The following is a 13932-nucleotide window of genomic DNA, read 5'->3' on the forward strand; positions in this document are numbered from 1 at the left end:
CTCTCTCACCCTCCCACGAACACTTAAGAGTTCGAACCTCCCACTCTCCAAATGACTTATGTACACATATACAGTTCATCTCTCCCCTTCTCTCCCTCTTCCTACACATACAGTTCATCTCTCTCTCTCTCTCTCTCTCTCTCTCTCATTATGACTCACATCTACAGTTCATCCACCCCCCTCTCTCTCTCACTATGACTCATACACATCTACAGTTCATCTCTCTCACCCTCCCACGAACACTTAGAGTTCGAACCTCCCACTCTCCAAATGACTTATGTACACATTTACAGTTTATTACTCCCCCTGTCTCCAACGGGAGTTGCCTCCAGTGCCTTTTTATTTATTTATTTTTTTTTTTTAATATTCTGTTTTTATTCATCATTTTAATCTATGTATGTGTCATATCTCATTTGATTTTTATTTCCCCTCAAGGGATGACTAAGTGCGTTGGTTTATGCTGCTCAGTAATCAGGAATCTGTTTTGCTGATGTGGCGTAACGTACCGGTACATGGATTTGCCCGAACGCAGTGACGCCTCCTTGAGAAACTGAACTGAACTGGACAGCTAAGTGGGATGTCCGCCTTGTTCCGAAATAACTTCAGAGTGCAGGTAAGAGGGGCCAGAAACACCGCCGGGGTGATCTAGATAAAGGGGGCCATTATGGAAAATGACACCGGGCCTACTCAAGCAGAACGTAAGAGGAGCGTGTGATCAGCGCGTGACGTCTGCCGTATTAATTGTCCCGTGCTCATCATGTGACGATGTAGATTAGCAGCTGTTTCTTTTCTGGGTCTTGATTCAGATACACACCCCCCCCCTTCCCCCCAAGCCCACCCCTTCATCCGCCCTCTCTCTTCACCGTTGTCACCGGGCATATTTCTGTGACCTAATTATACGCACATTGCTTTCCACGGTCGAACAGTCACATGCACCCCAAACGTTCCCAACAACAACACACACCTCCACCTTTGTCTGTTGTACAATAAACATGGCAGGACGACACACACACACACACACGCACACACACACACACGATAACAGCTTTCCGGATCTGGGGGTAGAGACATATTAATGAGCTATTCACTGTGTCATATTTCAGGTTCTTATCCTGATAATGCTCCTGTTTCCCCCCCTCTAAAGAACTCTGTCCATTCCTCACAATCTTAATACCCCCCACAACTACAGAAGTGTATCCAGTGTATACATGGACGCACTGAAGGCACCCAATAAAGGCACTAAGCGTGACGTCAGTGTACCTATCGACACGCTGAAGACACCAGGTCTGATATCAGTGTCGTCACTGACGCACTGAAGGCACCAGCTATGACGTCAGTGTCAACATTTACACACTGAAGGCACCAGCTGTGTTGTAAATGCCTACACCAACATTCGTTTTCTCTTTGCCCTGAGGGCTGGATGTAAAAAGGCACATGCACGTTTATATTCCACTTCCCTCATTAACAAAATTCGTACATTCGCTCAAACGCACGCGGAACAATTAGCGTAAAAACGTGTACAGCGAGGACACAACAGCTAGTGAACAGATGGAGCACACAAAGAGGTCATTGTGCAGCTTTTGAGTTTTTATGACTACTGCACCGGATCTGAAATTGTTGGGCTGAATGTGAAAGCAGCCCCCCGCCATCCCCCCCGCCCCCCACACGGAGCCAAACCGTGACGTGGATATACAGAGGAAAGGGGCCCCCGCGATGAATGCACCAGAAGCTCTGACTGACACTGAGTGACTGGTTTCTGCATAAAGCCCTCCCCTCATCCCCCCCCAACCCCCTACACAAAATAATAGCAAATGCTGGAAGCACTGAGAACTGGAAGTAAAGACGTCAATTTACTAACATCATCTGTTCAGAGCTTTTCATGCCACCTCGTCAGCAGTAATGTGGTCCACAAGAACAACACTTACGTTTCACTGTCAGTCTGTCAGCTACATTGCATTGACTGCATGGCCTTGGTTGGATTTGTAGCAATCGATACCCGTAATGCACAGCAGATTTAATGGGAACAATACAGTCACTGTTGTGTATCAATCCTCTTGTCAGATGATATGTCAGGGAGGCAAAATTATGTCATTCCTTACTTGTCAATGTTTTGTCAGGGAGACAAAATATGTCATTCCTTACTTGTCAATGTTTTGTCAGGGAGGCAAAATATGTCATTCCTTACTTGTCAATGTTTTGTCAGGGAGGCAAAATGTCATACCTCATTTGCCCAACTGTCCGCAGCAGTTGGATTGGTACTTCTTAGAGGTGGTGGTGGTGGTGGGGGAGGGGGTTAAGGGTGCGTTAACTGAATCCTGCGCTGTTGTCCAGCATCGAACACACAATTATGTACAAGGATGAAGACGCACAAACTAACAAGGGAATGCAAAGTTACGAACAGAAAACAAAAAGTGCGAGGATGGAGATGGGGATGGCTGTGGTGGTCGCAATGAACAATGCAAATCTAACAGGTATGAAGCAGAGGAGAAGCCATTCGCATCCACACCACTCTAAGCAGGAAGCCAGGGAGTAAGACATGTTGACATCATTCTAAAAGACACATCATCGTGTGTAGTGGAATGCATGAAGGACATCATTTCCCTGGGAGTGGTCATCAGACTGCGGCATGCATGCACCAGCCATCAACAAACGACCAAAGGGAATGACGGAAAAGGCAAAAAGTAGCAAGGTGTGGGGGTGTACAAAGCCCTAACCCAGCAAGGTGTGGGGGTGTACAAAGCCATAACCCAGCAAGGTGGTGTTGTGTACAAAACCTTAACCCAGCAGAGTGTTGTAAACAAAGCCCAAACCCAGCAAATTATGGTTTACGAAGCCTAAAAACCCACCAAGATGTTGAGTGTACGAAAGCCCTAACCCAGCAAAGTGTGGTGTACAAAGCCCAAATTCAGCAAGGTGAGTTGAACAAAGCCCTAACCCAGTAAGGTCTGATAGTGTACAAAACTGTAACCTAGATATGTGTGGTTAACCGAAGTCTAAACAAACAAGATAATGAGGGCACAAAGCCATAACCAAGCAAGATGGGGGGATGTTCAAAGCCCAAACCCAGCAAGGTGTGGTGTACAACGCCCTCAAGCCCTAACCCAGCATGCTGTGATGTACAAAGCAAAGTGAGGTGTACAAAGCCCTAACCCAGCAAGGTGTGTTGAACAAAGCCCTAACACAGCAAGGTGTGTTGAACAAAGCCCTAACCCAGCAAGGTGTGTAGTACAAAGCCCTAACCCAGCAAGGTGTGTAGTACAAAGCCCTAACCCAGCAAGGTGTGTTGAACAAAGCCCTAACCCAGCAAGGTGTGTAGTACAAAGCCCTAACCCAGCAAGGTGTGTAGTACAAAGCCCTAACCCAGCAAGGTGTGTTGAACAAAGCCCTAACCCAGCAAGGTGTGTTGCACAAAGCCCTAACCCAGCAAGGTGTGTAGTACAAAGCCCTAACCCAGCAAGGTGTGTTGAACAAAGCCCTAACCCAGCAAGGTGTGTAGTACAAAGCCCTAACCCAGCAAGGTGTGTTGAACAAAGCCCTAACCCAGCAAGGTGTGTAGTACAAAGCCCTAACCCAGCAAGGTGTGTAGTACAAAGCCCTAACCCAGCAAGGTGTGTTGAACAAAGCCCTAACCCAGCAAGGTGTGTAGTACAAAGCCCTAACCCAGCAAGGTGTGTTGAACAAAGCCCTAACCCAGCAAGGTGTGTAGTACAAAGCCCTAACCCAGCAAGGTGTGTAGTACAAAGCTCTAACCCAGCAAGGTGAGTTGTGCAAAGCCCTAACCCAGCAAGGTGAGTTGTGCAAAGCCCTAACCCAGCAAGCTGTGGTGTACAAATCTCGAACCCTGGAAGGTGTTGTGATGTACAAAGCCCAAACACAGCAAGGTGTGGTGTACAAAACCCTCAAGCCCTAACCCAGCATGCTGTGGTGTACAAAGCAATGTGAGGTGTACAAAACCCTAACCCAGGAAGGTGGGTTGAACGAAGCCCTTACCCAGAAAAGTGTTGTGGTGTACAATGCCCCAACCCAGCGAGGCGTAGTGTACAAAGCTCTAACCCAGCGATGTGTGGTGGTGCACTAACAGTGTGTACAAAGCTGCCTGCAACAGGAGTGGCCAGGCTGGGGGCAGAGAAGCAGGTTGGTGTGATGCTCCTCTCCACACCAGGTAGGTTCACCGCTGCTCTACATCCAATCTATTACCAACAAACACGGCGAGACAATGGACAAAAGCAGACACACTCCAACGGGGGGGAGGGGGGGGGGATGACTGAACAACGTGAATGCAGATGCATTCAGGGTGTGGAGAAAACAGGAAGAAACCAAGCAAGCCATCACTTAAACCCCAGCTAGCGTTGTCTGCACCAAGTCCCCGGACTTAAAAAGTCACTGACCACATGTTCCATCAGCCAAGAGTTGTCGAGGTGGTTTTGGCATGGTCACATGTTGCCCCACATATGTCCTGCCCTCAGTGGCCTCTCTGTACTCTGTCCCTGCAGCTCTCACTTGGAGGACGACTTCCTGGTTGCCAGTCACTGTCAGCTGGCTGTCCTCGGCACTTTGACAGGAGCGGCGTTCCGTGGGGAACGACAGAGCATAAGTGCTGGCCAGACTCAGGCCATCCGATGGCCATGACGTATCGCCAAAGGTCCCAACAGTCTGGGTGATGTGTGAAGGTGCAGTCAGCACACCTTGAAGACGTTCGCTGGAGACAATGTCTTTTCCCAACCATGAGGACCTTCCTTCTTCATCTTGCTCGGCACCTTCTGACGTCAGCAGCCGTTGGTGCGATTCTGTGACGTTCACCTTATGACCTGACTGAGTACGTGAATCAGCATCCAGCACGGACTGGGTACGTGAATCAGCATCCAGCACGGACTGAGTACGTGAATCAGCATCCAGCACGGACTGAGTACGTGAATAAGCATCCAGCATAGACTGAGTACGTGAATCAGCATCCAGCACGAACTGAGTACGTGAATCAGCATCCAGTATAGACTGAGTACGTGAATCAGCATCCAGCACGGACTGGGTACGTGAATCAGCATCCAGCATAGACTGAGTAGGTGAATCAGCATCCAGCATAGACTGAGTACGTGAATCAGCATCCAGCACGGACTGAGTACGTGAATCAGCATCCAGCATAGACTGAGTACGTGAATCAGCATCCAGCACGGACTGAGTACGTGAATCAGCATCCAGCACGGACTGAGTACGTGAATCAGCATCCAGCACGGACTGAGTACGTGAATCAGCATCCAGCACGGACTGAGTACGTGAATCAGCATCCAGCACGGACTGAGTACGTGAATCAGCATCCGGCAAGGACTGAGTACGTGAATCAGCGTCCGGCAAGGACTGAGTACGTGAATTAGCGTCCAGCACTGCACCCATGACAGCTGTGCCACCATCAGAAGCCGCCCAAGCGCCAGTGATCGCTTCGGAATCTCTACAGAATTCTGCTTTCGTATCCCTCTGTATCTGAGGACCTGCTGTATGTTCCATCTGCACAATGGCTTCTTCAGCTGGGGAATATTTCGTTACCTTGGCGTGCAAGTCTTCTTCAATGCGTGTCCACACTGCTTGTTCTTGAAGGTCTCCTGATGTTTCTGGTGGTAACAGAACAGGTGAAGACAAAGATATCCCAGCACTTTCTGTCAGCTTTTGTGATGCATGATCACAACGCAGCCGTCTTTCAGCAGTATCAGTCGATGCATGTTCACTGGCTTCCTGGTCAAACACTGACAGCCCTTTGACATCATCAGTGCTGTGATCGTCGCTGTCCACATCTGACAGCTGAACTGATGGATCTTCACTCAGACTCTTGCTTAGACGTCTGTCAGCATCCAAAACAGCAGCGACAATGGCAGCATCGTAGTCCCGCTCTGCAAAGTCTGCTGTGTCAAGGTCAGCGACTGCTGAGATTGGACCTGTGCCTCTCTCGCTGTCTTTCATTTCCATGTCAGTACCTTCTTTCGATTCATCTCCCTCAGCGGCACTATCTGCATCAGTGTCTGTGTATTCTTCTTCCTCACTGAAATCCTGGTCAATGTCCTCTTCTCCACCCTCCTCAGATGTCTTCGTTTTCTTCTTCCTCCTCAGCTTCTTCCCCAGAGAACTGTAGGCATCCTTGGCAGTTGTAACGACCTTCTGCATCCAGGAAGGCGACGATCGTCCGTCAGCGTCTGATGGGTGTTCAGAGAGTGAAGGAGATTCTTCAGGGACCATGTCCTGTTTGTCATCAGTGTGTTCACCATTGTCAGAGGAATCAGCAGTCAGTGTCTGTGAATCCTTCCTGATGGAGTCAGTGTCAGAGGTGTGAGGACCAACGTCCTCCTGCAGACAGACCTGGGGTCCCTCATACTCCTCTGTGGCAGTGCCTGGATAGACAGCCTTCACTGAAAGGCTCTGTTCCTCCAGTGACACGGCATACCCACTGTCCGCAGCTGATCCTGTTTTCTGGCGCAGAGAGCAGCTCAGTCCATCAGGAGACTCCAGGAACCGCTGACTACTCTCTGAACTCTGACCTCTGTCCTCAGCCTGTGTCTGTCTGTCTGGCCAGCTTTCCCCATCTGACCACTGAAGGCTTGTGCTCAGTGACAGGGATGGGTCGGACTTCATGGACTGCTCTGGTAGTTCTGTGGTTGATTCGTTTGTCCTTTCAACACTGCTCAAATCTGGGAGACATGATATTCTTGCAGCTGAAGATTCCACAATCAGTTCATCCACGGCTCCATCAGTGAATCTTTTCTCACCTTCATCTGCTTGTTGAAGATTTTCTGGTCTTCCTTCTTGGTCCTTATCATAGGTCACTATATTCAGCTGCAATGAAGGCTGGTCATTCATGTAACCTTGACTGTTTTCAGTACCAGAGGTTCGAGGCACTGTCGACTGGACATTGTCATTTCTGGGAACGTTTTCGTCATCAGGAAAATAAACGTCCTTTGAGGTCATCAGTGAGTCATCAGGAACTGTCTGTGAATGGTAAGTTGGACTAGCATAACTGGTCTGAAGTTCATGTACTGCTTCAGACTGAAGGAATGTCACTTCTCTGTCTTCAATCTGATCCAGAAGACCCTGAACTGACATTTCTGCTGTGTCAGCTGAAGGTTTATCGTCATCATGCTGTCTCTGAAGAATGACGCCTTCTTCTTTTTCCAACATGTCCGTGCTTTCTTTTGATTCATCTTCCTCAGCACCGCTCTCTGCATCAGTGTCTGTGTATTCTTCTTCCTCACTGAAATCCTGATCAATGTCCTCTTCTCCACCCTCCTCAGATGTCTTCATTTTCTTCTTCCTCCTCAGCTTCTTCCCCAGAGAACTGTAGGCATCCTTGGCAGTTGTAACGACCTTCTGCATCCAGGAAGGCGACGATCGTCCGTCAGCGTCTGATGGGTGTTCAGAGAGTGAAGGAGATTCTTCAGGGACCGTGTCCTGTTTGTCATCAGTGTGTTCACCATTGTCAGAGGAATCAGCAGTCAGTGTCTGTGAATCCTTCCTGATGGAGTCAGTGTCAGAGGTGTGAGGACCAACGTCCTCCTGCAGACAGACCTGGGGTCCCTCATACTCTTCTGTGGCAGTGCCTGGATAGACAGCCTTCACTGAAAGGCTCTGTTCCTCCAGTGACACAGCATACCCACTGTCCGCAGCTGATCCTGTTGTCTGGGGCAGAGAACAGCTCAGTCCAGTAGGAGACTCCAAGAACCGCTGACTGCTCTCTGAACTCTGACCTCTGTCCTCACCCTCAGCCTGTGTCTGTCTGTCTGGCCAGCTTTCCCCATCTGACCACTGAAGGCTTGTGCTCAGTGACAGGGAGGGGTCGGACTTCACGGACTGCTCTGGTAGTTCTGTGGTTGATTCGTTTGTCCTTTCAACACTGCTCAAATCTGGGAGACATGATATTCTTGCAGCTGATGATTCCACAATCAGTTCATCCACGGCTCCATCAGTGAATCTTTTCTGATCTTGATCTGCTTGTTGAAGATTTTCTGGTCTTCCTTCTTGGTCCTTATCATAAGTCACTATATTCAGCTGCAATGAAGGCTGGTCATTCATGTAACCTTGACTGTTTTCAGAACCAGAGGTTCGAGGCTCTGTCGACTGGACATTGTCATTTCTGGGAACGTTTTCGTCATCAGGAAAATAAACGTCCTTTGAGGTCATCAGTGAGTCATCAGGAACTGTCTGTGAATGGTAAGTTGGACTAGTATAACTGGTCTGAAGTTCATGTAATGCTTCAGACTGCAGGAATGTCACTTCTCTGTCTTCAATCTGATCCAGAAGACCATGAACTGACATTTCTGCGGTGTCAGCTGAAGGTTTATCGTCATCATGCTGTCTCTGAAGAATGACGCCTTCTTCTTTTTCCAACATGTCCGTGCTTTCTTTTAATTCGTCTTCCTCAGCACCGCTATCTGCATCAGTGTCTGTGTATTCTTCTTCCTCACTGAAATCCTGATCAATGTCCTCTTCTCCACCCTCCTCAGATGTCTTCATTTTCTTCTTCCTCCTCAGCTTCTTCCCCAGAGAACTGTAGGCATCCTTGGCAGTTGTAACGACCTTCTGCATCCAGGAAGGTGACGATCGTCCGTCAGCGTCTGATGTGTGTTCAGAGAGTGAAGGAGATTCTTCAGGGACCATGTCCTGTTTGTCATCAGTGTGTTCACCATTGTCAGAGGAATCAGCAGTCAGTGTCTGTGAATCCTTCCTGATGGAGTCAGTGTCAGAGGTGTGAGGACCAACGTCCTCCTGCAGACAGACCTGGGGTCCCTCATACTCCTCTGTGGCAGTGCCTGGATAGACAGCCTTCACTGAAAGGCTCTGTTCCTCCAGTGACACGGCATACCCACTGTCCGCAGCTGATCCTGTTGTCTGGGGCAGAGAACAGCTCAGTCCATCAGGAGACTCCAGGAACCGCTGACTGCTCTCTGAACTCTGACCTCTGTCCTCACCCTCAGCCTGTGTCTGTCTGTCTGGCCAGCTTTCCCCATCTGACCACTGAAGGCTTGTGCTCAGTGACAGGGATGGGTCGGACTTCATGGACTGCTCTGGTAGTTCTGTGGTTGATTCGTTTGTCCTTTCAACACTGCTCAAATCTGGGAGACATGATATTCTTGCAGCTGATGATTCCACAATCAGTTCATCCACGGCTCCATCAGTGAATCTTTTCTCACCTTGATCTGCTTGTTGAAGATTTTCTGGTCTTCCTTCTTGGTCCTTATCATAGGTCACCGTATTCAGATGCAATGAGGGCTGGTCATTCATGTAACCTGGACTGTTTTCAGTACCAGAGGTTCGAGGTTCTCTCGACATCACATTGTCAGTTCTGGAATCGTTTTCGTCATCAAGAAAAGAAATGTCTCTTTGGGTCAGAGGTGAGTCATCAGGAACTGTCTGTGAATGGTACGTGGGGCTAAAGTAACTGGCCTGAAGTTTCAGTGCTGGTTCAGACTGAATGAATGTCACTTCACTGTCTTCACTCTCATCAAGAGGACGCTGACCTGACATTTCTGCTGTGTCAGCTGAAGATTTATCGTCATCATGCTGTCTCTGAAGAATGACGCCATCTTCTTTTTCCAACATGTCAGTACCTTCTTTCGATTCATCTCCCTCAGCGGCACTATCTCCATCAGTGTCTGTGTATTCTTCTTCATCACTGAAATCCTGGTCAATGTCCTCTTCTCCACCCTCCTCAGATGTCTTCTTTTTCTTCTTCCTCCTCAGCTTCTTCCCCAGAGAACTGTAGGCATCCTTGGCAGTTGTAACGACCTTCTGCATCCAGGAAGGTGACGATCGTCCTTCAGCGTCTGATGGGTGTTCAGAGAGTGAAGGAGATTCTTCAGGGACCATGTCCTGTTTGTCATCAGTGTGTTCACCATTGTCAGAGGAATCAGCAGTCAGTGTCTGTGAATCCTTCCTGATGGAGTCAGCGTCAGAGGTGTGAGGACCAACGTCCTCCTGCAGACAGACCTGGGGTCCCTCATACTCTTCTGTGGCAGTGCCTGGATAGACAGCCTTCACTGAAAGGCTCTGTTCCTCCAGTGACATAGCATACCCACTGTCCACAGCTGATCCTGTTGTCTGGGGCAGAGAGCAGCTCAGTCCAGTAGGAGACTCCAAGAACCGCTGACTGCTCTCTGAACTCTGACCTCTGTCCTCACCCTCAGCCTGTGTCTGTCTGTCTGGCCAGCTTTCCCCATCTGACCACTGAAGGCTTGTGCTCAGTGACAGGGATGGGTCGGACTTCATGGACTGCTCTGGTAGTTCTGTGGTTGATTCGTTTGTCCTTTCAACACTGCTCAAATCTGGGAGACATGATATTCTGGCAGATGACGATTCCACAATCAGTTCACCCACTGCGCCATCAGTGAACCGTTCCTTGCCTTGATCTGCTTGTTGAAGATTTTCTACTCTTTTTTCTTGGTCCCTGTCATATGTCCGTGTATTCAGCTGCAAAGCTGGTATGTCTTTCATATAACCCTCAATGTTTTCACTGCCAGAATACCGAACCTCTCCAGACTGGACATTGTCAGTTCTGGAATCGTTTTGGTCATCAGGAAAAGAAATGTCCCTTTGGATCACAGGTGAGTCATCAGGAACCGTCTGTGAATGGTACATGGGACTATCGTCACTGGACTGAAGTTTCAGTGCTGGTTCAGACTGAAGGAATGTCACTTCATTGTCTGCAATTTCATCCAGAGGATGCTGAACTGACATTTCTTCTGTGTCAATTGAAGGTTTATCGTCATCATGCTGTCTCTGAAGAATGACGCCTTCTTCTTTTTCCAACTTGTCCGTGCTTTCTTTTGATTCATCTTCCTCAGCACCACTATCTGCATCAGTGTCTGTGTGTTCTTCCTCACTGAAATCCTGATCAATGTCCTCTTCTCCACCCTCCTCAGATGTCTTCTTTTTCTTCTTCCTCCTCAGCTTCTTCCCCAGAGAACTGTAGGCATCCTTGGCAGTTGTAACGACCTTCTGCATCCAGGAAGGTGACGATCGTCCGTCAGCGTCTGATGGGTGTTCAGAGAGTGAAGGAGATTCTTCAGGGACCGTGTCCTGTTTGTCATCAGTGTGTTCACCATTGTCAGAGGAATCAGCAGTCAGTGTCTGTGAATCCTTCCTGATGGAGTCAGTGTCAGAGGTGTGAGGACCAACGTCCTCCTGCAGACAGACCTGGGGTCCCTCATACTCTTCTGTGGCAGTGCCTGGATAGACAGCCTTCACTGAAAGGCTCTGTTCCTCCAGTGACACGGCATACCCACTGTCCGCAGCTGATCCTGTTGTCTGGGGCAGAGAGCAGCTCAGTCCATCAGGAGACTCCAGGAACCGCTGACTGCTCTCTGAACTCTGACCTCTATCTTCACCCTCTGTCTGTGTCTGTCTGTCTGGCCAGCTTTCCCCATCTGACCACTGAAGGCTTGTGCTCAGTGACAGGGATGGGTCGGACTTCATGGACTGCTCTGGTAGTTCTGTGGTTGATTCGTTTGTCCTTTCAACACTGCTCAAATCTGGTAGACATGATATTCTGGCAGATGGCGATTCCACAATCAGTTCACCCACTGCGCCATCAGTGAATCGTTCCTTGCCTTGATCTGCTTGTTGACGATTTTCTACTCTTTTTTCTTGGTCCCTGTCATATGTCCGTGTATTCAGCTGCAAAGCTGGTATGTCTTTCATATAACCCTCAATGTTTTCACTGCCAGAATACCGAACCTCTCCAGACTGGACATTGTCAGTTCTGGAATCGTTTTGGTCATCAGGAAAAGAAATGTCCCTTTGGATCACAGGTGAGTCATCAGGAACCGTCTGTGAATGGTACATGGGACTATCGTCACTGGACTGAAGTTTCAGTGCTAGGTCAGACTGAAGGAATGTCACTTCATTGTCTGCAATTTCATCCAGAGGATGCTGAACTGACATTTCTTCTGTGTCAATTGAAGGTTTATCGTCATCATGCTGTCTCTGAAGAATGACGCCTTCTTCTTTTTCCAACTTGTCCGTGCTTTCTTTTGATTCATCTTCCTCAGCACCACTATCTGCATCAGTGTCTGTGTGTTCTTCCTCACTGAAATCCTGGTCAATGTCCTCTTCTCCACCCTCCTCAGATGTCTTCTTTTTCTTCTTCCTCCTCAGCTTCTTCCCCAGAGAACTGTAGGCATCCTTGGCAGTTGTTACGACCTTCTGCATCCAGGAAGGTGACGATCGTCCTTCAGCGTCTGATGTCTGTTCAGAGAGTGAAGGAGATTCTTCAGGGACCACGTCCTGTTTGTCACCAGTGTGTTCACCATTGTCAGAAGAATCAGCAGTCAGTGTCTGTGAATCCTTCCTGATGGAGTCAGTGTCAGAGGTGTGAGGACCAACGTCCTCCTGCAGACAGACCTGGGGTCCCTCATACTCTTCTGTGGCAGTGCCTGGATAGACAGCCTTCACTGAAAGGCTCTGTTCCTCCAGTGACATGGCATACCCACTGTCCCCAGCTGATCCTGTTGTCTGGGGCAGAGAGCAGCTCAGTCCAGTAGGAGACTCCAAGAACCGCTGACTGCTCTCTGAACTCTGACCTCTGTCCTCACCCTCAGCCTGTGTCTGTCTGTCTGGCCAGCTTTCCCCATCTGACCACTGAAGGCTTGTGCTCAGTGACAGGGATGGGTCGGACTTCATGGACTGCTCTGGTAGTTCTGTTGTTGATTCGTTTGTCCTTTCAACACTGCTCAAATCTGGGAGACATGATATTCTTGCAGCTGATGATTCCACAATCAGTTCATCCATGGCCCCATCAGTGAATCTTTTGTCACGTTCATCTGCTTGTTGAAGATTTTCTGGTCTTCCTTCTTGGTCCTTATCATAGGTCACTGTATTCAGCTGCAGAGTTGCTTGGTCTTTCATGTGGCCCTGAATGTCTTCACTGCCAGAGTACTGAACCTGTCTAGACTGGATATTGTCAGTTCTGGGATCCTCTTGGTCATCAGGAAAAGAAATGTTCGTTTGGGTCATCAGTGAGTCATCAGGAATCGTCTGTAAGTTGTACGTGGGACCAACGTAACTGGACTGAAGTTTTAGTGCTGGTTCAGACTGACGGAATATCACTTCACTGTCTGCAATTTCATCCAGAGGATGCTGAACTGACATTTCTTCTGTGTCCATTGAAGGTTTAACGTCATCATGCTGTCTCTGAAGAATGACGCCATCTTCTTTTTCCAGCATGTCAGTACCTTCTTTCGATTCATCTCCCTCAGCGGCACTATCTCCATCAGTGTCTGTGTATTCTTCTTCCTCACTGAAATCCTGGTCAATGTCCTCTTCTCCACCCTCCTCAGATGTCTTCGTTTTCTTCTTCCTCCTCAGCTTCTTCCCCAGAGAACTGTAGGCATCCTTGGCAGTTGTAACGACCTTCTGCATCCACGAAGGTGACGATCGTCCGTCAGCGTCTGATGGGTGTTCAGAGAGTGAAGGAGATTCTTCAGGGACCGTGTCTGTTTGTCATCAGTGTGTTCACCATTGTCAGAGGAATCAGCAGTCAGTGTCTGTGAATCCTTCCTGATGGAGTCAGCGTCAGAGGTGTGAGGACCAACGTCCTCCTGCAGACAGACCTGGGGTCCCTCATACTCTCTGTGGCAGTGCCTGGATAGACAGCCTTCACTGAAAGGCTCTGTTCCTCCAGTGACATGGCATACCCACTGTCCGCAGCTGATCCTGTTGTCTGGGGCAGAGAACAGCTCAGTCCATCAGGAGACTCCAGGAACCGCTGACTGCTCTCTGAACTCTGACCTCTGTCCTCAGCCTGTGTCTGTCTGTCTGGCCAGCTTTCCCCATCTGACCACTGAAGGCTTGTGCTCAGTGACAGGGATGGGTCGGACTTCACGGACTGCTCTGGTAGTTCTGTGGTTGATTCGTTTGTCCTTTCAACACTGCTCAAATCTGGGAGACATGATATTCTTG

The 13932-nt window shown here is 48.9% G+C and overlaps 1 protein-coding gene across 5 annotated transcripts in view; it reads right to left on the bottom strand.

Moving 5' to 3' along the window:
- LOC143299352 (uncharacterized) overlaps positions 1-13477 on the bottom strand; it is a 26860-nt gene extending 13383 nt beyond the window's left edge. For 4 of the 5 annotated variants that reach the window (XR_013057517.1, XR_013057514.1, XR_013057516.1 and 1 more), the window contains exon 1: positions 4389-13465. Coding sequence is in view for 2 of the 5 variants with exons in the window: in XM_076612486.1 (XP_076468601.1) it covers positions 4389-13392 (9004 nt within the window). In the remaining 3 variants the exon portion in view is untranslated. Of the gene's footprint in view, positions 1-4388 lie in introns of all 5 variants that reach the window. The other variant, XM_076612487.1, reaches the window with a different exon arrangement.
- Between the last annotated feature and the right edge of the window lie 455 nt (positions 13478-13932).

This window comes from Babylonia areolata, chromosome 25 (genome assembly GCF_041734735.1).
Source record: "Babylonia areolata isolate BAREFJ2019XMU chromosome 25, ASM4173473v1, whole genome shotgun sequence".
Taxonomy (NCBI): domain Eukaryota; kingdom Metazoa; phylum Mollusca; class Gastropoda; order Neogastropoda; family Buccinidae; genus Babylonia; species Babylonia areolata.